General features: G+C 50.4%; 1 protein-coding gene across 2 annotated transcripts in view; it reads right to left on the reverse strand.

Annotated features, from left to right (window-relative positions):
• Fgd5 (FYVE, RhoGEF and PH domain containing 5) overlaps positions 1–25227 on the reverse strand; it is a 100789-nt gene that overhangs the window by 23658 nt on the left and 51904 nt on the right. The window contains exons 4-8 of one of the 2 annotated variants that reach the window (XM_036181203.1): positions 18753–18811; positions 18619–18649; positions 2921–3081; positions 2546–2705; positions 1891–1978 (exon numbers count right to left, since the gene is read on the reverse strand). In XM_036181203.1, coding sequence (XP_036037096.1) covers positions 1891–1978; positions 2546–2705; positions 2921–3081; positions 18619–18649; positions 18753–18811 — 499 coding nt within the window. Of the gene's footprint in view, positions 1–1890; positions 1979–2545; positions 2709–2920; positions 3082–18618; positions 18650–18752; positions 18812–25227 lie in introns of both variants that reach the window. The other variant, XM_036181202.1, reaches the window with a different exon arrangement.

The raw sequence follows: 25227 nt of genomic DNA on the forward strand, positions 1-25227 counted from the left end.
TTCATGATCTGCTATGTACCTGGTATGGCATACCTCTGGGACACAGACACAAGAAAGTACTCGCTGTCTGTTGCAAGGTTACGAGCAACGACAAGCCACATAGCACTATATTACAGCGGGTCCACCCCGGCAGTGCCTAAGAGGGAGCACAGTGTGGTTAAGGGAGCCGTGAACATCTTAAAGCATCCTTCTTAGATCCCCCAGCTCCATGACTTCCTCTTCCTCTGCTGGACAGAGCCCTTAGGCTCCCACAGGTAAGGATGGAGGAGGTCATCTCAAAATACTTGAGGAGTCTGGCAGATCCCCCAGAAGTGTCATATGCAGAATACACCCAGCTGGGCCAGCTCTGGGTCTATATTACAGGGTGGGGGATATTACCCCTTGATATGGCCCTACCCCTGCTACCCACCTTCTTTCTGTCTTGCTCCTTGAAGTCTGGCCCTACAGGCAGTCTTGCTACCCCTTGAGCATGTTCCTACCCTAGGGCCCCTCTACTTGTAATCTCTTCTAGAGCTTCATATAGCTCATGTCCTTTCTTTGCTCACACCTTTGTTTTAGGTCACCTCCTTGGGGAGGTCTTCTCTGCCACACCTAACACCTCAGCCCCACTTCCTCGCCCTGTAACCTACTTGTTTTTTCGGTAGCATTCTCAACACGGATGTTATGTGTTCACATATTTTAATATGTATTTGCATACTTAGATGTAAAATCACAGGTACTAGGGATGGACCCAGGGCCGATGGCTTGTCATGGTGTTCTCTCTCCACTGTAACTGTCATTTGCTGCCACTGGTATCATTCAGCACAGGTCTGGTACTCGGGCAGTACACAGTGGCCACTTCTTGAATTGAATGAGTCGCTTCTTTAGTCCTCAACCCCAGAAAAATGGTCTTGTCACCCCTCAAACTGCACGTGCCCCATTCTGCAAGGGGAGTCAAAAAGACACTCACGGGAGCCTCAGAAACAGGACGGGGCCTGAATCTATGTGGGAGGCTGTGGCCAGTGAGTGTGCAGCTCAGCACAGCGGCAGGGTGTCTGCAAGGCAGAGAGGGAAGGGAAGAGAGAGGGCCTAGTCCTAGGGCCTGGGAGGTTTGAGTAAGAAAGCCCCCCATAGGCTCGGATGCTTGATGCCCAGTTACCAGAGAGTGGCATTATGTGAGAAGAATTAGAAAGATTAGGAGGTGTGGCCTTGCTGGGGTAGGTGTGGCCTTGCTGGGGTAGGTGTGGCCTTGCTGGTGTAGGTGTGGCCTTGGAGGAAGTCTGTAGTTGAAGGTGGCCTTTGAGGGTTCAAAAGTCCACACCAGGGAAAGTGTCTCTCTGTATTTCTGTCTGTCTGTCTGTCTGCCTGCCTGCCTGCCTACCTGCCTGCAGATTAGTGTCTAGCTCTCAGCTGCTTTATCACCACACCCACCATGCTCGCCCCATGCTCCCTACCATGATGGTAATGGATTGACCTCTGAAACTATAAGCAAGTCCCCAGTTAAATGCTTTGTCTTATAAGAGTTCCTTGGTCATGGCGTCTCTTCACAGCAATAGGACAGTGGTAAAGACAGTTACCCACTGGTACACCAAAGAGAAGAGGCAGCCAGAGCTGCAAAAGGCAGGAGGTGGGAGGGACGCTGGACAGCATGATGCACAGCCGGGAGGAACAGGAAGTAGCATGCAGCAAAGCCACAGGATGTCAGCAAGCCTGAGGTGGAAACTGTCCACTATTCTCACCATGAGGGGCCCTAAGAAGGCAGCTTTTGCAAGACGTCAGCTGAATTAGAAAATGCACAGTGAGAGTGTCCTGGGGATCTGGAGCTGCGCCATCTTCCTGCTTATATGCCCGAAGTGAAGTCCTTATTCCCATGTTACCCCACCTCAGTCCACCGGGACCCTAATGGCTCACCAGTGAGCAACACTTGGTACTGGAAGAGGCGCTGGACTACACGCAGCATACGGTGCTTCATGCTCTGGCCGCCCCCTTGTGAACTCTGCTGCTTTTGAGAAGGGAAGAGAGATGCCATCAGAGACCCCGCCACCCACAGACACACTTCATTCTGCTTCCTGATCAGGTACCATTTCCCACATTGCCAGACCCAGGTTGTCTGTCATCTTCCACCAGGAAGCCCTCTTGGGTCCTCCCTCTGGGTTCAAGGTCATGCTCAGTAACTCACTTCTCTGAGGCCCTATTCTGATATCAACATTAGTAACAGAGATAAGCTCCCCTTTGCCCACCCAGGAACTAGGCTTCCAGTTAGTGACCAGTGCTGGCCATTTCCTTGACTGCCCTCTGGCTGGGCTTCAGCATGGTTGATAGAAATGAGAGAATTAGCTCTAAGATTCTTCCCATGTCTTAGACACCCATTGCCCAACAGGGGTCACTCTGTCCTGGGTTCCCCTCCTGTGGGGTGGCCCTTCTAACCCCACACTGGGTCTTCTGATCTGCTGCCCAGTTCGGTCCTTCTGTGTGTCTCATTTTCTTCTCTTACGTCTTTCCATGTCCCCCTGCCTGGGCCCCACAACATCCTTAAAGCAGGGTCTCTAAAGACCTGGGTACCCACCTCAAATTCCCGGACGGTGGTGGCCAGCCGGGGTGAGAGCAGACAACCCTCAGCGAGCAGCCCCAGGTACCTGTCAAACTGCAGGATGTGTGCGGCATGGTGTTCAAATTCCTGCTCACGGGCCAGGAAGATGTCGGCCACCTGCTGTTGGCCCTCCCCACTGCTAGAGAGAGGACAGAGTGAAAAATCAGCCTTGGGATTAACAAAGGCTGAGAGGAAGGGTTCTGGAGGCTGCTTGGCTTGGGGTACACAACTTACCACCTCTCGCTGGGCTCCCTGTTTTTCACACGGAGACAGCATTTTGTATTTGTGGAGGTTTTTGTCTGCCCCCACCCCAGGCGGCATAAGTGGGGTATGGGACCCCAGGCTGCTCACCAATCCCCCAGTCTCTGCTCCAGGTTCTCCAGGATGCCCTGGTGAAGGTCGCAGATAGCTGGGAGCTCCCGCAGGCCCTGCCGCAGCTCCTCTTGGGCCAGTGGCTCTCTGCCCTCTTGCTCTATGTCCTCCAAGGCCCTCAGGACGGCTCCATGGAAATCCTGCAACCCCAGAGGCCTGTTATGCACCGGGCGGGGGAGGGCCCTCGAGGCTTCAGAGCCCTGACCTGAACAGTGGCAGCTGCAAGAGCTGAGGCCAATGTCATTGGCTCCACACTGTCACCTGTGGATCAGGAAGGTCAGCTTGTACCCACTTGCTACAGGGCTGTCTTCGCAATTGTTCACACAGAGCAGTGTCATGCTGTGGTGACTTGCCCAGTGCTCTTTGTCTACAAGACAGGGAATCAGTTGGTGATTCCTCGGCTAAGGAAAGGCATAGTCCTTGCTTTCTAGTTCTTCAACTTTGAAGACGCTCAAGTGCTACACTGTTTAGAAAACAGCTTTGAAAAGCCACAACAGGGCTAGGCAATGGTGGTGCTCGCCTTTAATTCCAGCACTCGGGGGAGGCAGCCAGGCGGATCTCTGTGAGTTCAAGGCCAGCCTGGTCTACAGAGCTAGATCCAGGACAGGCACCAAAACAACACAGAGAAACCCTGCCTTGGAAAAAAACAAAAACCAAAACCAAACAAACAAAAAGCCACAAAGCCACAGCAGGGCCAATGAGATGGCTTAGTCGGTTAAGACACTTGCAGTCAAGTATGACGAGTTCAATCCCGGAGACCCACAGACTGGAAGAAAAAAACTGGCTCCCAGAAGTTGTTCTCCGACCTCCATATGTGTACAGTGACATGAGTGTATATAAATACATACACACTCACACACACACACACACACACACACACACACACACACACACGTATAATATGAAAAACAAAAGACACGTTAAAAATAAAAATCAAGAGCCTTGATTAGAAGTTCAAGGTTATCCTGGGCTATACAGAGTTTGAGGCCAGTCTAGGCTACATCCCCCCCCCACACACACACACTAAAAGGAAAAGTCACAGCAGGTGTCTGTGACCCCAAAGTTCAAGAGCACCAAAGTGGAAACTCACAGAGGCTGAAGAGGAGTCTGTGTAGCCCCCCATGCAATGCTCCGACTTCCCCCCTGGTCCAGTTAGTCCGAGGGAAGAAGGAGCCTGACAAGCACCTTTCTCATTTTCTTCCTTAGCTCACAGCATCAGAAGAAAGAGGGGTCAGAGGGAAACTCCTAACTTTCCTCATTATTTTAGTGTCAGCTGCTGCTACCTCTTACCATGTATACTTGGAGGACCAGGCTTTGTCACCTTCTCAAGTCTACTTTCTATTACCATGATAAAACCATGACCAAAAGCAACTTGGCAAGGACAGGGTTTCTTTCAACCTAAAGCTCACTGTCCATCATCCAGGAAGTTAGGGCAGGAACCTGGAGGCAGGAACTGAAGCAGAGGCTATGGAGGAATGCTGCTTACTGGCCTGCTCCTCATGGCTTTCTCAGACTGCTTTCTTATAGACTCCCGACCACCTGCCCAAGGGTGGCACTTCCCACAATGGGCTGGGTCCTCCCTCATCAAGACAATGCCACATAGACTGGCCTATAGGCCAATCTGAAGGAGGCAATTCCTTAACTGAGGTTCCGTCTTCCCAGATGTGTCAAGTTGGCAGCTGATGCTAACTATGACATCATGGGGGACAAGTACAGACACAAGCAACATGTATAGGATGGATGCCCTGTTTCAGGCATCCACTGGAGGCTTGGAAGGTGTCCCCTGCAGACTGGGAGAATCCACAGTTATGACACTAAAGATGGTCTGTGTTTAGAGCATGGGCCCACACATGGTTTGCTGTCTGCTGCTTTTCTGGAGCCCACAGGCACCTTCAGTGTGGGAGGAGCTTCATTCCCTTTGGAGAACCACACAACTGTTATTGAACAGGAAAGGAGAGTGAGGCTGGGGAAGCCAAGTTTGGGATCTTGTCACTGTGAAGCTCACACCCAAAAGCCCCACAAAGCAAGGACAAAGAGAGGCAGGACAAGGTGAGAATGGCTGGAGGGCAGAGAGGGAAGGAGAGGATGGAAAACAGCCAGGACAGACAGACAGACAGTGGGATGCACAGCATCCTCTGAGGAGCTTCCGGGGTTAACAGTTCTGTAATCCTTTCCTGCATGATAATTAATCCTCACTGACTGGCTCAGTCCCAACAGGCAGCGTAGCCACCTGCAGGACAAGATGGCCATCTACAGGACAGAACAGCCATCAGCAAGACAATCACAATCCACTCACACCTGTTCTTAATGGAACCAGAGAGTGTCTGCTGCACTGGCCATCTGCAGAAAGGTTTCTGCTGCCTCTATCGCTGGGCATCACCACAGGGTCTCGGTAGCCATCCCCAGGGAGAAAAGCATGCTAGAAGCCTCATCTTACACATTCAGCAAATATTCCATACATTCGGAGTGTTTGATCTGCAGCAAGTTCCAAGGACAGAGGGAAGTGAAGTCATGTAATTCTGCCCACAAAGAGATTGTGATTAAAAAAAAAAAAAAAAAGTTAAGGAGACATGTATAACATGGACCAGAATGGGGACCTAGGGCAAGCCAGAAGTGGGGGAATCTGGCTTGGTAAAGGCTGCCAGGGAGGTAATATCTACATGGGGACAATAAGATGCTGATGGGAGAGCAGCCTGTGCAAAGGTCCCAGGCAGAAGAGCATCTGAGAGATTGAAGATGGTCTTAGTTATAAGATTTTATGAGGATGAGTACATGCATAGTGTACCTGTGTGTGCATGTGTGTACATGAGTATGCATGTCAGTGTCCCCTTGCAAGAAAGTACAGAAGGCTGGAACGGGATGATGCTTTAGGGATAGACCAGGGCCACTCTACTACCTTAGTACATTGTGGAGCCCCAACTCTAACCTTTAGGACTCCCTAAGCCAAGGCCCAGAGAAGATGCTCAAGCCCATATCTACCCAGAGGCACTTCTGCGTAACCTCAGATGACCCCCTGCATCTCTGGGCTCCAAAGTGGAGACACAAACATCTTCTTCTGCTGTGTTTTAGGGTTCTGTTTCCTGTCTTCCACTCCAGCACCCAACTAAGGAAGGTTCTTGGAGATAACAACAGGGACTTTCACTGAGCACACATCCCAAGAGCTGTGTGCCTCACACTTCATACCCCACTCCATGTGTGTGTGTGTGTGTGTGTGTGTGTGTGTGTGTGTTTGTGTGTAGAACTGAACCCAGGTCCTCATGGACCCAGGTCATCATGCATTTAAGGAAAGCCTTTTACCATTCAGTTCCAGGCCCAGTTTCTTTATTAATGTTCACAGCAGCCCTATCTGGTTGTAATTTCCATTTTCTCCACAACAGACAGGGGCCTCAGGAGATGGAGTAATTTGCTCACGGTCCTCATTCTTGAATCTATGTTCCCCTGATTCCAAAGTGCCAGTTCCTTGCATCACTGGAGATGGGCTTTAAGGTTTCAAAAGGCAACACCAGTGGGCGGTGGTGGCACATACCTTTAATTCTAGCACTTGGGAGGCAGAGGCAGGTGGATCTCTGTGAGTTTGGTACCAGGCTGGGCTACAGAATGAGTTCCAGGACAGCCAAGGCTACACAAATAAACCCTGAAACCCTGTCTCAAAAACCAAGGGAAAAAAAAAAAAAGGCAACACCAGACCCTACTACATGAGGATCAGGATGTGATCTCTCAGCTACTTCTCCAGAACCATGCCTGTCTGACTACCATCACATGCCTTGCCATGATGATAATGGACTAGCCCCCTAAAACTATAAGCATGACCCCAATTCCATGTTTTTTTTTTTTTTCATAAGTTGCCTTGGTCATGGTGTTTCCTCACAACAATAGATCAGTAATTAAGACATGAGTCAAACATGGATGTTCCTGTTGAGTCAACTGAACTCTGGAATCCCATGTGGCTAACGTCACACCATCCTCAGCCATGTCCCACCTATGTAAACAGGGTCTAGGCAGGCTGTAAGCTGTGCTGGGAATACAGGTTCACTTGGCCTACCCAATCACTGGAGGGCACTAGGCATCTTGAAGATAATCTGTGGAGCAGGTCATCCTTCTAAGCTAGCCACCAAAAGGACTAACAGTGCAGAAAACCATGAAGCATTATGCTTTGTAGTGAGAGGTGTGTGAGCATCAGGGAATGGGTGTAAAGTGCACCATGCTATTGTTCCTTTTTTTTTTTTTTAAGTAAAAGGTCAAGAAAATGATTTAGCATTTAAATGATATAAAAGGGAATAAAATATTTAAAAAATAAATCTAACAAAAACAGCCCAGAACTTGAACTCTGAAAACACAGAACACCATTGAAAGAAGTGAACCAGGACCTAAGAGCACATAGAGACAGCCCTTCCTCCGTTGTGAGCACTTTTCTGATGTTGGCTCTCCCCCACTTGACACAGGTTTGTCTGTCTCTGCCAGCATCCCAGTTTCCATTTTACAGGCAGAAAATGCTGAGCCAGTCTTACGCCTCATAGACTCGTGTCAGCTAAGGCAATCTAGAAGGACAAAAATATTGGAGGAACATGCTTTTGTTGTTGCTGTTACAGGATTTCTTGCCCAATGCTAGCAATCCTCCTGCTTCGGTCTCCTAAGTGCTGAGATTAGAGGTGTGCACCATCACACTCAGCTCAGAGACTCATGTTTGTTGGCTTCAAAATTTGCTATGAGTTGTAAAGACAGAAACACAGATCAATGGAGCATCATGGAGGGCCCAGAACTCCTGTTTACTTCTATCAAGTGGTTGTCAATAAGGGGGCAGAAGATTCATCAGGTAAGCTCAGTCCTACAAGGTTCTGGGCAGCTAGATGGCCACATATGGAAAGTGAAGTCTGAGTTCTTTACACCACATGAAAGCTAGCTCCAAGGACATCAGAACAAAACCATTCAACTTACAAAGCACACACAGCAGTGAGCGAACCTTCCTGACGAGGCTCCGAAACCACATGCAAAAAAACAAAAAATAAAAATAAAACAAGACAAAACAAACAAAAAAACCCTCATACAAACAAATAAAGTGTGATAACATCAAAATTACACAAAACAAAACTTCTGTATTTCAAAGAACAGTATCAAGAGAGTAAAGATGAGGGCTGGGATGTTGCTCAGTGATAGAGCACTTGCCTAGCATGTGTAAGAGACTGGGTTCCACCTAATACAGATGGATGGATGGATGGATGGATGGATGGATGGATGGATGGATGGATGGAACCTCAAAAGGGAGTGAAGAAGACCCAAAGAATGAGAGAAAAAAATGTTTTTGAATCACATGTTTGATAATAGGATTATTTACAGGGTTACAAGAAAAAGGACTCACCACCCAGCAGAAAACTGAGCAAAGGGTTTGAGAAGACAGGTCTCCAAAGAAAAGACACCCGGCACCATGTGTCCTCAGGGAAACATGAAAGACCAACCACAGCGATGTGCCCCACACCTGCCAGGCTAGCTGTCACAGCCTCACAGTAACCAGTGTTGCAAGGAGTAGAGAATGTAGAGCCCTGGTGGCATGAGGGTGTGCACCTGCATCCCCCCACACTGAGGCACTCCTTCCTGCAGGAGGCTCATACAGTCTTGAAACTCAAGGAACAAGACTCGGGACACTCAAGAGAGCAGAGCCAGGGCTCTGCAAGCCACATGAAAGCTGTAAATGATCGCCAGGGAGAGGAGATTCTTCCTCGATAAAGCTGTCTGCAAGCGATTCAAGCTTTCGAGGATCGACGCCCTTGTCGGGTGGGAGTTTTTAGTGATGCAGCTGACCTTGAGTCAGCCGTGTTCCTGTAAGTAACTCTAACAAACTCATCGGTGCCTCAAAGCAGGACTTGAGGTCTTAGATGATGAAATCGCTTCTTTGGTCTATTGTTGCCCTCTTTATCCAGGTGAATGGAAATAGACTCTAGGAAAAATCATGCAGCCTCCTCAAAAGGTTAGAGTCACTGTGAGACCCAGCAGTTATACTCCTGGGTATAAGCCCAAAAGAACTGCAAACGCACATGCTTCCTGCAGCCCCAAATGAATGAAGGACCAATACATGCAAAGATGGGTGAACCTTGGCAGCATATGCTAGAGGGAAGAAGCCGACCACAAAGACCACAGCCTAAGATTCCATTTAAAAGAAGTGCTCAGAACAGGCACAATTATAGACAATACAAACTAGATGGCCAGAAGCATTAATGCACATACCTCGGTGGCCTACTATCATTGGTAGGGACAGGAAATCTGGGCTGATGGAAGTAGTGTCAGCCTCTCTTGCACATATACATGAGCTCTTTTGTTAAGATTAGTTCACTAACTACAGGCAAGCTACAAGAATATTTTTAAAGGCAAACAATTCTGAGTCCCCTGGGGGATAGGGGCCAAGTTGGAATACCCTATTTTGATTGATTGATGATTGATTGATTGATTGCCTCTATTCCAAACCCTCCAAGGATCACCTCCTTCCTCAGAGATCAGGGTCATGGAGGAAGGGCAACATGAACATACAGGAGGCAATAACACCTGCCCAGGCCCAAGCCTTCTCCATGGACCCTGCTTCATTCCTTGCTAACCAGGAGGAGAGCAATCATGGTTCCACCATGGAGCCAAAATGTGTGCCCCAGAAACCCCCAAGATGTCACCCTCATTATGCCTTAAGGACCCAGCAAAATCCAGAAGACAGGCCTCCCCTTCCTCCCAGTTAAAAACCGCATCTCCTAGCAGGTGCAGTGGAGCACACATTGGGAGGCAGAGGTAGGAGGATCACAAGTTCAAGGGCAGCTTGAGCAGCACAGTGAGATCCTGTCTCAAAACAACAACAATGACAACAACAAAATTTTCTTAATGGTGTCCACAGGCAGGGAGGCAAGGTTAGTGGACAGCCACAGTCAGTTGAGGAAGATGTCTTGTTTAACCTTTGTTCCCTTGAACTTCCCACTGCCACTCAACCCACCAGGCCATCCTTCCTTAGCTCCCTTCCCTATGCCTGCCCAGCTGAGTCATCAGGGCACTGAGTCCCTTTGAGGGACCTGACATATGACGTGAAGAGACTTCCTCGGTGGCCCAATGGCCCCATACTCTTCCCTCAGGAGTTGCCCCCACCCCTAAGGTTGTCCCTACTTTCTGCTGGGCAAGACCCATCTCCTCACAAAGTCTTCCCAGGCGTCACTTCTCCAGACCACAGTGACCTCTTTCCATCCCAGGGCTCTGAAGTCCAAAAACCCTTGCATTACTTCACCCCAGCTATGTGACCCAGGAAAAGTCATTCCCTTTCTCTGAGACACAGTATCTGGGCCTGTACCTGTCTAACTCTTAAGTATATACAGTGTGCAACAAAATGAGATGATGTGTGAAGAGTTGGCACACAGCAGTCACTGACCCTGCCATGCCTGTCACCTTGGACACTGCCTGAAGAGGAGCTGGCACTGGGTGAACAGATGGGGGATGGGTGGGGCTGACAGTGCCACATGCTGATAGGTAAACGTATAAATGTGCCGACCCCAGAGCCCTGCAGTCCCTGAGTTTGTCTTGAGAACTCTGAGAAGTCAGCCCTGTCCAGGAGGTTACCCATGCTTCACTGGAGTTCCCACCACCTGGGAGAGGGGACAGTGTTCTAGTTTGGTGCATACTGGGAGGACCCACAAATCCTAAGCCTCTGTCAAAACCTCCATCCTGCCCAGTGTATCCTAACCTTGTCCTACCCATGTCTTCCATGGGGAGACCATGCCCATTTCTCCAGGCATCCTGGTGCCTACCTGTACTTGGGCCTTCTGGAGTCCTTCTCCTCATATAGTGTCTGCTCTGCTCACATGGCCACTGCAGAGACCCATCCCCTTACTGTCTGGGATCTGTCTGGCCCCTCACCTCATAGCTGGTCACCAAGGGAATGCAGTCCTTGGCCTTTCCCAGCATGCCACAGCACTTCTTTCTGGAGTCACCAGCAGCCTAGCCTCTCAGATACTTGAGATCGAGACTCATATGTCAAGAGGCTTTCTCCCTTCACCTTCCCTGCTGGCCTCAGTTTTCTCAGTTTTCCCGCTCATAACATCCTCCACCTGGCTGAATTTCTTTCAACTCCCAAACAGGCTAGACCCAGCTGCAGTAGCAAGCCTTCCTTCCCTAGGTGCCAGACAGACCTTCCTCCAAGACTCCTCTCCCCTACACCTGGAAATCTGGGCTGAATACTTCAGTTTGTTCCCACCCTATGTTCATGGGGTTCCCTCTAGGCATTGCTTCCTCTCAGGCTGCCCACTCTCCATGAGACAGACACAGGACAGCAGCCCAACAAGAGAAAGAAACGTACAAGTGCACTGACCTCAGAGGACTCAAGTATCAGTGCCAGAAGAGGTAAGAGTGGAGAACACACCCGAAACAAGCGTACATGGAGCAGTCCCCGGCCCATGGCGGCCCTAGGCTAGGCTATAACACAAGTCCCGATGTGATATAGTGCCAGAGAAATGCATCTTCCCACCACAGAAACCAGGAAACCAGCAGCAGGAGGAGTCTGGGGAAGCACAAACAGGAGGAAGCCAAACAATACTGTGCTGTGAAGGAAGGCTCAAGCCAGAAAACATTCTGAAGCCTGTAAAACGAAAACCTACTGGAACAGGTCAACAAATGTGTGGGGTGGGGAGCTGCCAGGCAGGAAGGCACCAGGGACAATAGGATGAAGTGTGAGACAGCACTGGAGAGGGATGTCTGGCCGCCTGCCTTTGGAGAGTCTCCTGCCCATCGCTGTGGCTGTGGGGCAGAGTGGGAGAAAGGAGGTAGCTGTGGAGAGCCTGTGGCTCAGAAGCTGTCTGTTAGCTACCACCATGGGGATGAGATGGGTAAGGAGAGCCCACCTCTCCTTGAGGTGTTGGGCAGGAAGTGAGCATTGTCAAAAGCACACTAAGCATGGTTATTAATGCTTGCAACAAGTTCATATTTTAAGTACTGCTGATGTTTATTTCCCTATAAACAAACAAAATGTTGGGAGATAGACTATTTGACTCCCTGATAGGCAGTGGGCTCTTTTCCTTGAGCAAAGGACTGTCAGTCAAACTGCCAGCCTACCAAGCACCGCACAGACACCATGAGGAAGCCATGGGATGATTGGGGTTACAGAAGTTGAGATCCTGAACATGCAGCCACAGCCGCCAACAGTCTGAATTTGTGTCTTAAAGTTTACCAAAGACTTTTCCAATTCCAAGCCTCATGAACACTTTCCCACCACACCAGAGAGCGAGAACCTTCCCTGGGTTTGCAGACTGCTGTAACTGGTGTGAAAGGAACAGTGCTGTGTGATTGTGTAAACACAATGATGGTCTGCTGGGATTGGTGCAAACACCTCTCTGGCTATAGAAACAGGCGGCTCAGGTCGCTGGAGAGCCATTAGAAATGCGCTCCTGTGATGCCCATCTGTAAGGCAGAGAGAGGCAGTACCCAGCTAGCAGCAGCCCCTGTCGCCTCAGAAAAGTGGGCAGTGAGGCTGAGCCTGAGAAGTGGTGGAGCTCTGAGGCATCCTTGGCTTTGGGCTTCAATGGCAGCAGAAGAGATGGAGCCACAGGATTGGCAGCAGGACCTGGAGCTGCACACTGCCTGCAAGCGTGTCAACAGAGCAGCAGTTGGAAGGGGCGGTCGGGGTGACCAATCATAGAGTTGGTAGTGGCGGTGGCAGCAGCAGCAGCAGTGGCGGCCTTAAGAGTGAAGGGTCTTAGATATACTGAGCCAGGGGCTATCACAACAGCCGCTGACAGGAGCTGGGGAATCCCAATACCCAAGTTGCTGCCATAGGGTTGAAAGTTCCCCACTGTCAGATTATAGATCAGAGATGTGATGCTCATTGTCCCCATATCAGGCCACACCCCCTGCAGTCTCTCTCTCAAGGCCAAGTACAAAGAGCTACTGTGAACTTATAATTCTCAAAGTTGAGTTCTCTCTCTACCCCCAGCATCTGCTTGCAAGGTCGACCGTTCCCTACTGACCCAAGACACCTCTGCATTACAGCTAAACTTATCAGTGCCTTGTGATCTGTCACACATAGGCTGGTTTGAGTGGGTTTTGGAATTTACCTCCCACCACACATACCTCAAATCTACGAGAGTCAGAAACTCCCCTGGTCCTATGGAATTGAAGGCTCTCCCTCCCTTCAAGACTCAGTCAATAGCCGGGCAGTGATGGCGCACGCCTTTAATCCCAGCACTCGGGAGGCAGAGCCAGGAGGATCTCTGTGAGTTTGAGGCCAGCCTGGTCTACAAAGCGAGTTCCAGGAAAGGCGCAAAGCTACACAGAGAAACCCTGACTCGAAAGACCAAAAATTAAAAAAAAAAAAAAAAAAAAAGGCTCAGTCAATGATGTTGCCCATGGCATCATGTGGCAACTCTCCTAATATTCTGAGAACAGAAGACCTGAAGGATCTGTCCCTCTTCCTTCAGTCCCTGGTTATACTATAAGTGATGGCTGTCTCTCCTATTGTTCTTCCACTTCAGGGCATCATCATGGCTGTGGCTGTGAGCCTCTAATTCTCCTGAACTGCAATTGCATCTCTTCTGCCTTCTCATGAACCTGATATTTTCTTTCTTTCTCCTTTCTCTCCCTCTCTTTCAAGGTTTCTGTTTATTATATACATATGAATACTGGTAGTCTGTGTACCATGTGCATGCAGTGCCCAAGGAGGCCAGAAGAGGGCACAGGATCCCCAGGAATTAAAGTTGCAGACAGTGCTGAACCCCCATGTGGGTCCTGGGAATTGAACCCAGGGTCCTCTGCAATAGCAACAATGGCTCTTAACCACCAATCCATCTCCCTAGCCTGAAACCTGCTTTTTTCTTTGAGACACAACACCCACTTCCTAGGTCTACACCAGAGCTGTGATCTGTGACCTGACAGCACTAGGGGGTCCCCCTGCTCCTGGTCCTGCCTGCACGCTGCTGTCAAATGCTGAGGGGAGCAAAAACTGCCCAACCCTTGTCCTGCAGGAGCCTCTTCTTGCTTACCTACAGTTCCCATGTATATAGAGCAGAAGACCCCCCGCCTAGCTGACTGGGAACAGGAAGGGCTTTTCTGGGGTACCCACTGCCCTTGCCCCACTTGAGCTCCAGAATACGCACAAAGAAGCAGAGCCATTGAGTTGCACTTGGCTTTGGCCCCTGACTCCTGTTCTGGCTCCCCCTGAAGCCAGCAGTAGCAAGCGAGGGGAAGAAGCTGCCCAGTGGTACCCGAGGCATCTTCAAAGGAACAAACTCCAGCTGGGAGTCAGAAACTTCAGCTTTTCTCCTTTTCTTTTCCTTTCTGCCTGAGATATGGATATGAAGGTTAGGGCCACAGCAGCCATCCAAGTTCACGAGGAACCCTTGCAATGCATGCAGTTTCTGAGGTGTACAGGAGCCCCCAACATTGCCTTCTAGATTTACTCCACATGAGGACAACCCCTATGGTATTTAAGCTGCCATATTTGAAGTTTTGTTGCCAGAAGTCAGACACAGTTCCTAGGAGACACAAAGTTATTTTTTTAAAAGGTGTCTATGGTGAGTTATGTTTTCCAAAAAATGACCATAACAGTATCTCCTACAGGATATTTATGAAATGTGTGCTTGATAACCCTCCCACTGAACAGCAGAGATTAGTCCTTGCCCTTGAACGTGGGCGGACCTCTACAACTGTCTCCACTCGTGCAGTATGGTGGAAGTGGCACGACGTGACTTCCAAGCCTGGGTCATAAAAATGGCACGCACTTCCTTCCAGCTTTCTCCTGGGACAATCACTCTTGGCACCCAGCCACCGGCTGGGAGGAAGCCTAGACTAGCCTATTTGGAGACCACAGGGAGAGGCCATAGGTAAGCTTGCTGGCCATAGGCCCAGCTGAGGCCCCAGACAGTAGCTACCATCTGCCACCAGATGTGTGAGAGAAGATGGCTACAGGAGACTGCAGTCCCCGGCCATCGAGGTACTACGGGTCTTTGAATCTCCTGGGTGAAGGCCCAGACGCTGCCGAACAGAGATGAGTCCCCCACCAAGCCTTGAAAACGTCTCTAGAACAGAGGGTCTGAAAGCTAAACGACAAGGGGACTTCACTGAGAGCCTGTGGGAGAGATGGTGTGAGGGCTTCACAAGGGTCTGTGGGAGAGATGACGTGGGGGCTTCACTGAGGGTCTGTGAGCACAGGAGCATGTTATTCCACATCACTGAGTCCTGAACATGCTTGTTCCCTGTGACCCCTGAGCTGAGACCCGAATGAAGAGAAGACACTGGCAATCAAGCCGTGGAAGCCGAGAGCCAATGAAAAAGCAGAGGTAGAGGCTGCAGGATACCCCACAGCACTTTAAGGGCATCCAGAAAGCAGAGAGGAAAGCTGTGGTACAAGGGATCTGTAGAAGGTGCCAAGAGGTTGATGGGCCAGACCCCAGTTCTTCTAGGTTCCAGGACTTCTTCCCAGGGACCCGACAGAAGCCACTCCCCATTTGCTCCCCACTGGTAGTCTGGAGAGCCTCTGTCCAGAGGAGGGACCCCTGGGAGGAATTATAAACTTCTAATAGGTGAAAAACAATTTTAAATGAGAAAACAGAAACAAAGGTAATCAGAGACCAGTGCTGTTCAAAACACCAACTCATTACATACAAGGAAAAGCACAAGCCCTCAACTGGCATTGTGGGGGTTTTCAACCTGCTAGTCTTGGGTTGGGTCCTTTCCCCAAACCCTAGCTTGGCCTCCTGCCTCTGTGAAACAGCCACATTTAATCACACAGATCATACACGATTCGACATCACACATCTTCAGGCTCTGTGAACCTGCCCAGGCCAACCACCCCACCTTCTGCACCTGGTAGAATCCCCCCCTTCCAGGTCCACCTCTGTGGCACCTCTCCTACAAGCCTTCCTGGATTCCAAAGTGAAAATCCTCTTCCCATCATGCCTTGGGTAGGTTCTGCACAAAAATACAGCTGTGCAAATTCTATTTATGCTGAGTGATATAAGTACGCCTTCTCCCCACCCCCATCCTCTCTTTTCACAAAAAACCCAAGACCTGTCAGGCTGGGGAAATGGCTCATGGGTAAAGTGCTCCTGGCACCACCTGGAATCCATGTTAAAGCCAAGCAGCTGCCATGGTCGCCTGCAATCCCAGCGCTTGAGAAGCAGATGACAAGGGATCCCTGGGGGCAAATCAGCTAGCAAGACTAGCTAGAACTGGTGAGCATCAGGTTCAGTGAGAGAACCTGTCTCAATAAATAAGAGAGAACCTGTCTTAATAAATAAAAGGTGGAAAATGGCTCAATTTTAGGCTTATACACATGTGTATACACATACACACATGCAAGCATACATACATGCATGTAGGTCACACACACACACACACACACACACACACACACACACACACACACTGAGACCTACTTAAGAGCAAATTTGGAGCCTTTTCATCTTTGGGGCTCCAAGGTCTATTTCAGTAACAATGGCAACCAAGTAGCCTGTGATATTTCAGAGTGAATTGGGGGTGGGGGACAGAATGAGAAGGGGGATTTAGGGAGAATAAATGAATCCATAGAAAGATGGATTGATAATGAATGGGGAAGGAGGCAAGTGTGGTTGAATGCATAGATAAATGGATGGATGGGTGAGTGGATAGGGGAAGAAGAGGAGGGTGTGTGGATATGTAGATGGATGGGAGGAAGGATGGATTGATAGAGGTAAAGGGATGGAGTAGCGAGCCAGTGTTTAGATGGTTGATAGATAACTGAGTGGTGGGTGAACAGAGGTGAATGGCTATGTGGGTACGGTATTTGGTGCTATGGAGATGAGAGGGAGGATGAGCAACCAGAACCATCTAGTTGGATAGAAAGGAACATGCAGGAGGGTGAAGCTTTGAGGATGGGCTCCTGGAAGGATGGAAGAGGGCACCTTTGCCAGGGCCCAGCAAAAACAATGTTCTGGGCTTTGTGGACCACATTGGTCTTTAAAGGCTCATGCTCTTCTCTGTCTTTCTTCACAAACATTCAAAAATACAAAAACAGTTCCCAGTCAACAGGCTTCCAGAACCAGGTCCCCAAGTGGAAGGAATCAACCTGAATGACTTAAATTTGCAGCTTCAGCCACACTAGCTCTACTGGCCATTTGGCAAGCATGAGGTTGAATCCCAAGCCTGAAAAACAGAAGACCACTCCCCTCCTCACAGCATGGTGGCCTTGGGGACCTTTCCAGCAGAGTAGAGAACTTGCTAACCTTTGTGCGTGGGAGGAGCCCCTGGGTTGGGGTCTATAGTTTAAGATCATCATCCCTGGCTTGGAGCCATGTGTCAAGGTCTCTGCCACCTCTGTCCACACAGCTCTGATGCTATCAATGCTCAGTAGCACAGTTCCAGAAAGCAGCTTCTGCACTGATTTACTGGCCCTTCCCTGCCCAGGATGGAGCTGTGGATTGCCAGCAGCCTCAGCCTCTCTCCACCTGGCAGGAAGCACTGCGAACTCACACCGACATCTCATAAAACAAGAGCGCCCAGCCCATGTGAGGCTGTCAGGCAGGAGCCGGGAGGAAGCAGAATTCAGGGGTCCATTCTTCTCTGCCCTGCTGAGTCACCCTTTCAGGAGAAAAGGGAGAAGAACTGGGGTACTCCAGCCCTGGGAACTTCAGGTTTAATAACACACATGGAACTGGAATCCCAAACAGCTGTCCATGCTAAATCAGAGGACTGTTCTGTCCTCCACTTGGAGACTCAGCTGCTCACATGGAGATACCACAGCAGCATGATCTCTAACTGGTTCACCGGGAGGCCTGGCTTGGTGCAGGACACAGGGAGATGGCCCTCTGTCTTCTGCTCTGAGGAGTGGATCATTCATGAGAATAGTGGACTGTGTTAGGAAACCTATGTCTGCCTTGGCTCCGTCACTATGTGACCTGGGCCCAGTCATTTCCTCTGAGCCTACACATCACTTCCTGCCTAATGCCCACCAGTGACCACTGGTGTTTCTGACATTCTATGAGCTGAACAGATGAAGCCAAGGATCAAGATCAAGGCTGAACTGCTGCGGGGCTGGGAATCCTTAGACACTTGGGAGAGCTGCCACAGGGCCTACACAACCAGTTTCCTCATCGTTGCTGTGTGTAACCCTCCCTGTGACTTAGCCTGAATCGGAGCCACCTCTCAGGGAAGCCTGCCCAGATTCTCCATAATCACGGTCATTCCCCTGCACCCTCAATGATTTCTTCCTGCATTTGTTGCCAGAGATCTCCTAGGGAGGAGGTGACCAGGATAACTAAGAAAGCCCCTTGATTCCCTGAGCAACTGTCATTGTACAGACACATCATGATCCATATAAGGCCCAAATATAAGGCACATGCATAGAGTTTGGGCATGTCTCACTGGTGGAATGCTCACCTGGCATGCTGCAAGCCCTAGGTTCTATTCCCAAGCGCCACAGAAACAAACACACACAGACAGCCCTGAGTATCCCCATCTATCTTCAAACTCTCCCCCCAGTGCCCTCTGCCAGAGCTCCCACCCTACTCAGGCAGGGAGTCATCCTGCCTAGGACATCCATCAGCAGACTAGGCTTCCCTGAAAAGCCCGGCCCAGAGCCTTGGCCACCAAGCCTGTTAATGCAGTCCCCCCTGTCTGCTCCCTGATTTCTGCCTCTCTGAGTCCAGCCCTGTAACAGGACAATTAGTTAGAGACAATCAAAATGATGAACTCACCAGGCTTAAGTGCTGCAGCATCTGCACATATCTGTGGAAGGAAAGAGGGGTGGCACTGCATTAACTCTACGCTGGACAAGCCGGGAGGGGCAAGGCTTTGCGGGCAAGCCACGGGCAGCTGCTGGAGCACTCACGCTTTCTCTGAAGACAGCAGCTCCTGAGCAATGACAAGGGCTCTGGACTGTCCCTCGACCTGTGGGGGGGGGGGGGGATAAAAAACAGTGAAAGCAGGGTAGGTAGCTGAAAGGACAGCCCTGAAAATAACCATGCTGTCAGAGGTGGGTCTGAGTGTTTGTCACCACCAATATGACCTTCATCAAGTGACGTACCCTCACAGAATGTAGTGAGTAGCCATTCCAGCATTGGCCTGGAAGTTCCAACCCCCATGGAAGATTCAGTAATGGTCACGCCTACAAGGTGGGGCTGAGAGAGGACGCTGGAGACCCAGGATCCAAATGAGAAGGAGCTCTTGGTGCCTGGCCCCTGGATGCTGGAGGTAGACTGAGCAGAGTTCTCCAGAGAACACTGCTGGACTGCGCCATACCTTTCCCAGACCCTGCAACCTATCCCTTCATTTGTAAGTTACCCCACAAAATAAACCTCCCTTTTAACTTTGTGGAGTGGCCTTAATAATTTCACCAATAACGGAACCTCAGTTTCCTCATCTATACACATGGGTAGGAGGAGTGTCTACCCCAGGAGGCTGCCAAACAGATGTCCTGCATGGTGCCTGCCACAGTGCTCAATAAATGTCCCAATCATGGTGGCATGAGCTTGGCATCCAGCTCGCCGTCCCACCAGTCCTGACGACCTGTGGTACTGTACTAAGGAGTCCTCTTGTGCTCACTTTCACATACACTATTCTGCCAGGGCTTCCCTCTTCTCCCTGCCCAGCTCCCAACCATGCTTAAGATTCAGCCATACTAGCTGGGCAAAGTTACACATCTATAGCTGGTGCACATCTATAAGCCTGGCACCCAGGAGACAGAGGCAGAAGGATCATGAGCACCAGACCAGTCTGGGTTGCATAATGAGACCCTGATTCAACAAACCAAGGGCTGAGGTGTGTCTCTCAGCTCTATTCCCAGAACCTCAAAGAAAATATGCCCTCAAGATTCTGCCATGGCTTGGCCTCCTCCATGGAGTTTCCCCAGATGCCTAAGCTGCCCCCTTCTCAAGAGGGTATTTCCTGGGTACTCGCCTGCTGTCCATGAGAGATGGTTCTGTCTCCCTTAAAGGAAAGGACCATGAACTCCATCTCTGACCAGTGCTTGGCATATAGTGGCTCTTTTGTGTGAAAGATGTGCAGGTGAGCCAGTAAGTGCTGATGGGAACTCATCCTCTCGGTGGCTGACCTCAGCAGGGAAGTTGTTTAACCAGCCAAGCCCCAGCTTCTGCACCCAGGGTTTGTGGGAATGCACTGGCTGTCCACAAACAGGATGGATGAGTGGGGGCAGATGCCAGGGGCTTCTGCCACCAAAAGTTCCACCATGTGGCCCCAAACCTGATGCCTACCAAAAATGGTTGACATTGCTGACAACTGGTCCAGAAGCAAAATAGATGAAGCAGAGGGTGAGTATAGGGAACCCACAGGTGTGGCTGGAGACAGGTGGCCCTTGGAGAGGTAGAGCTAACTCAGCCAGGACACTGATTTCCAGTTTCAGCTCCACGCCTGCCTTTGGGTACAATCCTATACAAGTGTCTTTCCGGGAATGAGCCTCAGTTTCCCCTGTGCAGACAGAACAACCTATAATGCTCTTAGGCGTTAAACCTTGGGTGTTTCTAACCCCAAGAGGCCTCTTGCCAGGTCAACATGTGAGAAACGGGAGGCCTGCCTAGAGCAGGTATGGTGTACGGTTACCACACAGCTCCAGAGTCGAGCAGCTTCCTGCTGATGGCTCTCGCTCATTGAACAGAACATTCAATCTCATCAGGCCTCAATTTCTTCTCTGCAAAATGCACACAATGCAAGTATCTAACATGTGTGTGCACTGTGAGGCTCCAGCAAGAGCATGTGTCTGTATTTCAATTGAAATACAAAGAAACACCTGCTGACCCCACACATTTGGCCTAATGATGCCCTCCTGACTTGGGGTCTCTGCACACACGTTCCTATCGTCTTGCAGTGTTTTCCCCTTCCTCTTCTCTCCCCACTTGCTGACTCTTTCAGGGCTCTGTTCAGAGGTCACCCCCTTGTGTAACAAGCACCTGGACCGTTGGCTTTTCTCATTGCTGTCATAAAATACCCGACAAAAGCAACTTAAAAACAAAGGGTTTATTTTGGCTCACAGTTCAGGGAGTCAGTCTATCATGGTGTGGGAAACATGGCAGCTGGTCACATTGTATCCATGGCCACCGAACCAAGAGAGATGAGTGCTGGGGTTCAGCTACTTTCTCCTTTTTTATTCAGTCCAATACATCAGACCATGGAATAACAACTCTTGTAGTTAGAGTGGGTCTTCCCAACCTAGAAACTCCCTCACAGACAAGCCCAGAAGTTTGTTTCTAGGTGATTCTAGAGCCTGTCAAGTTCACAATATTAACCATCACAGGGCTTAACCTAGAGAACACCAGAAGTCACTCTTTGATCTTGGGTCATAGTGTTGGTTTTTGCCATAGGCACTTTCCCGTGTGTCTTAGGACAATTCACAGTGGGCATGGCTTCTGTCTGCAGGAAGACAGCAACACCCCAATCCCAAGTGACACCTAAAATATCTTCAGATGCTGCCAGGCAGACGTCTCATGCTGATAAAATCAGACACAGTGTCTGGCATAGATTAGGTGCCAAATAAACACAGCCTTTCCCCAACTGCCGGTCCCTAATGACTTCCTGGAAGTTTAAGTCATGGCAGCCATCCTATCGGGGCAGAGGCTGGCCTGGGTCAGTCTCCTTTCTGTGGCACACTGTAGCTTCCAGCTGGAGTGTGGAGACAAGAGAGAGAGCCGAGAGACCTGGGAAAGTCTCTGATCCTTGTTCGCCTCTTCCCTCTCATGGGAACCAAACCGACTCACATCCCATCTGCATCTGCAGGACCAGTGTTGGGCTCAGCAGAGGCTCTAACAGAATCCAGCAGGCAGGAAACCCTCACAAGGGAAGATGATGCATCTAGCCAGGGCAGGCCTTCACAGCCTAGGGGACACACAACAAAGCATCCACAGACAGAGGTATTTTGTAGGCAAGTGACTTAAAAATTCACCTGTCACACAGTGTTGAGAGCCACTGCTCTGGTGTTAGAAGACCCAGGTTCAAATCCTGGGCCCTGCCTTTTCCTGTCCTTGTGCCTGTGGGCGTTATTTCTCCTCTCTGAGCCTCCCAGGTAGGGACATTTCAGGAACCGCTAAGCACAGCTCTGACCTATATATACTCAGTAGCTCCCTGAATCCAGCAATTTCCACCATCTTTTTTTTTGCAGATGTGGAAACTGAGGCACCAATGATTCCTACCCTTTGCATAGCCAGGATTCCACCCTAGGCCCAGCTCCAGTGTCTAAGGCCTGGCAAAGAGCCGGCATGGCTGAGTACATATGTTTCCCTGACACCCAGGTTGTGTCTGATAAGCCCACCTTAAGTCTAGGATATGGTTAAGTCAGGATGTATTTAAGCCAGGTGTGGTAGTAAGTACCTGAAATCCTAGTCGGAGGAAGAGGATCACTTGAGCCCAGCAGTTGGGGCCAGCCTGGGAAACATAGTTGAGACCCTGTCTCCAGACAAAACTGAACAAAATAAATGCTTTTGATGCCCCAATTAGCCCATTGTAGAGTCAAAATACCCCAGGTCAGTCCTCTGCACTACAAGTGGGGGACCATCAGCATTCAGTGAACTATGCACACCTGTGCTCACTCTAGATGGCGAGTGATCATGCATGGCACCCGGCTGGGGCTGGAATTCCAGGATTAGCCAGGCTGGTGTCCTTAGACTCAGCTCCTTCTAATCCCTGATCCTCAGGGCAGCCACCATAGAGCTGTGCCTGGTTCTTCCCCAAGGCTGTGGGCAGTCATGTGACCCTGGGCCAGTTGTTCAGGCGTCTTGGTTGCCTCATGTGCAAAACAAGGTGTGTACCCTTCACTGCAGGGACACGGTGATGGATAGGAGGGGTTTCACTTTTTCCAGACTTTTGAAGTTGTCGTTATCACCATTGTTAGGGTCTCAGAGCATCGGGGACAGACTTCTGGGAGGGCCCTGGCACGCACGTCCCTGCACGTCCCTCCTGCCAGACGGGCAGACTCAGGGTGGGACACACGGGCCTCTCTGCTTTAACACTCCATGATGATGGATGTGTCTTCACCGGGGAGGCCTGCCAGGCTCGGTGCCCCAGGCTCGGTGCCCCAGGCTCTCCAATGAAGCCACTTCTGGGTGGGGCCCAACTGGGCTATTTAACACAGATGTTTATTTAACCAGGAAGTGAACTTGGAGGCTGAAGGCAGTGTCCAGGGACATGCTTCTGGGAACAGGGCTCCTCCCAGGAGCATCGGCTTAGGGCATGAGGGCCTGCACATGGCATTGCCCATAACCAGGTAGTGAGTGTTGACACCAGACACCTGCCTGCCCCTGCCCAGGGCTGTCCCGGGGCCAGCCAGTCCTGTCCCTTCTCCCCACTCCCCAGACAAATCAGCTGCTATCAGGCTCAGCTACTTAGGGTCAGTCCTCCCGCCGGTGAATCTCATTAAACAGTAGGTCCTAGAAAGAGTCCAGAGTGCCAGCTCTGTCCCTGTGCCTTGGTTTCCCCAGCTGTCAGAGCAGGGAGTACTAAGAGCCCTTGGGTCCTCCTTTTCCTAATCTGGCAGTTGTGGGAGTCTGGAAGCTCCTCCCTGAAGCTAGTTGGGCTACGATAGCAGTGAGCAAGAGCAGGGGACTAGGTGAGCCTAGTCCCCTTCCCTCAGCCAGACACAGCTGGCACTAAGAAAGACAAATTCAGCCACTCTTCTTCACACTGGCTTCTGTTCACTTGCCTCAAAGACAGACAGAGTGGTCTTTTGTGTCAGTAAATTGTGAGCGTTGCTATTTTTAAGTATATTACAAGATGGATTTTTCCCCCCTGAAATGGTCATGATGTAGCCCAGGATGCCCTCAAACTCATTATGTAGCTGAGGATGACAGTGAACTTCTAATCTCTGTCCCTCCACCCCACCCAGGGCTGGTTTGATGGGTGTGTGATACCACATCTGGAGTCAAATCCAGGGCCTCAAGCATGCCAGGCAAATGCTCAACCAACTAGGCCCTAGCCCAGCTTTAAAATGTTCTCAGGTTTACATTCTGATGTGTAAGTAAGGATGAGAAAGGGCTTGTTACAAGATTCCTTGAGATCTCTGTTATAAAGAGGGGGCTGCTATGCCAGGGGCTGCCCCACAGGAATGGCATAAGATATAAATGGACATGTCCTTCTAGAGAGCACAGAGCTTCAGGAGGTGAACCCGATTAGCCTTACATTGTGACACAGGCCAGGGAGCCCCACCTGGGGCCTGTCTCCTAGGATGGCCCAGGTATGTCCAGAAACAACCCAAGGTTGGGGATTTAGCTCAGTGGCAGAGTGCTTGTCTAGCAAGCGCAAGGCCCTGGGTTCGGTTCTCAGCTCAAAAAAACAAAAACAAAAAAAACAGAAACAACCCAAGCTTCCCCTCAACAAGCCTGGATGACAGACTGCAAGCTGTGAGCTGAAATACACACTTTCCTCCCCAAGTTGCTTTTGGTCAGTGTTGTTACCTAGCAATAGAAACCATAACTAAGACCTCATGTAACCAGGATCCATTCTCTTACAAGGACAGCTCCTGCCCACCCACCCACCCCCAACTCCTCTACCTTCTGCATACTCCAGCCCAAGCCTCAAACACCTCCCTAGCTATGCTCGCTCCCACACAGCACTAGGGCTGCCCCCTGCTGTCCTGCCCCACAGAGCCATTGCTGGACTAGGAGACACATCACACAGACAAGTTGGTAAGATGGGCGTGCCAAACTTAGTTTAAAGGTTGTCCAGGGAGGAAATGGCGTTCTCCAGCTGCTCTGAGGCTGGGAACCCCATTAGCATCTTCACTGGCATCTCCCAGGGCAGATAGAGGGTATATGCTGATCTTCAGAGAGTGCACAGGGATAGTGGGCATCGTGGCATTGTGCCATCTGACTGAGGTCTGGGATGGAATCTGGGACGCTGGTCATCTAAGAGGCATCAGGGGGCTGTGGGTATTTCCTATGCACACTGTGTACTAAGTAGACCATGGCTAAACACCGGGAAGGAGGGAGCAAGGGAGAACTGTGACCTGAGGCCCAATCGAACAGCTGGGGCCACTAAGTAGGGGACCCTTAGCATCTTCATGCCCAGATCCCTGCCTTTAAGCTCAGCACTGGTGTGTGACACCCAGGCACCTCTGGGCCTCTGGATCCAGTCCTCGGGGATCCTCAAAACTAAGCTCTGAGTTTGCCCCTTCTCCCTTGCCCACACTGCCTCCGAGTGTCCCTGGTGCAGTAGCAGGGACCACATCTTCCTTGCAGGTTCTTGGGAGCCAAGAGATCCCAGCCTCAGCAGCCATATGGAGGGAGTTCTTCGGCATATTCCCTCTATTAGCTTGTCATGAACAGAGGTATGCCTTCATCAAGTGCAGGCAGGGATGGGGGCTG

This window comes from Onychomys torridus, chromosome 3 (genome assembly GCF_903995425.1).
Source record: "Onychomys torridus chromosome 3, mOncTor1.1, whole genome shotgun sequence".
NCBI lineage: Eukaryota > Metazoa > Chordata > Mammalia > Rodentia > Cricetidae > Onychomys > Onychomys torridus.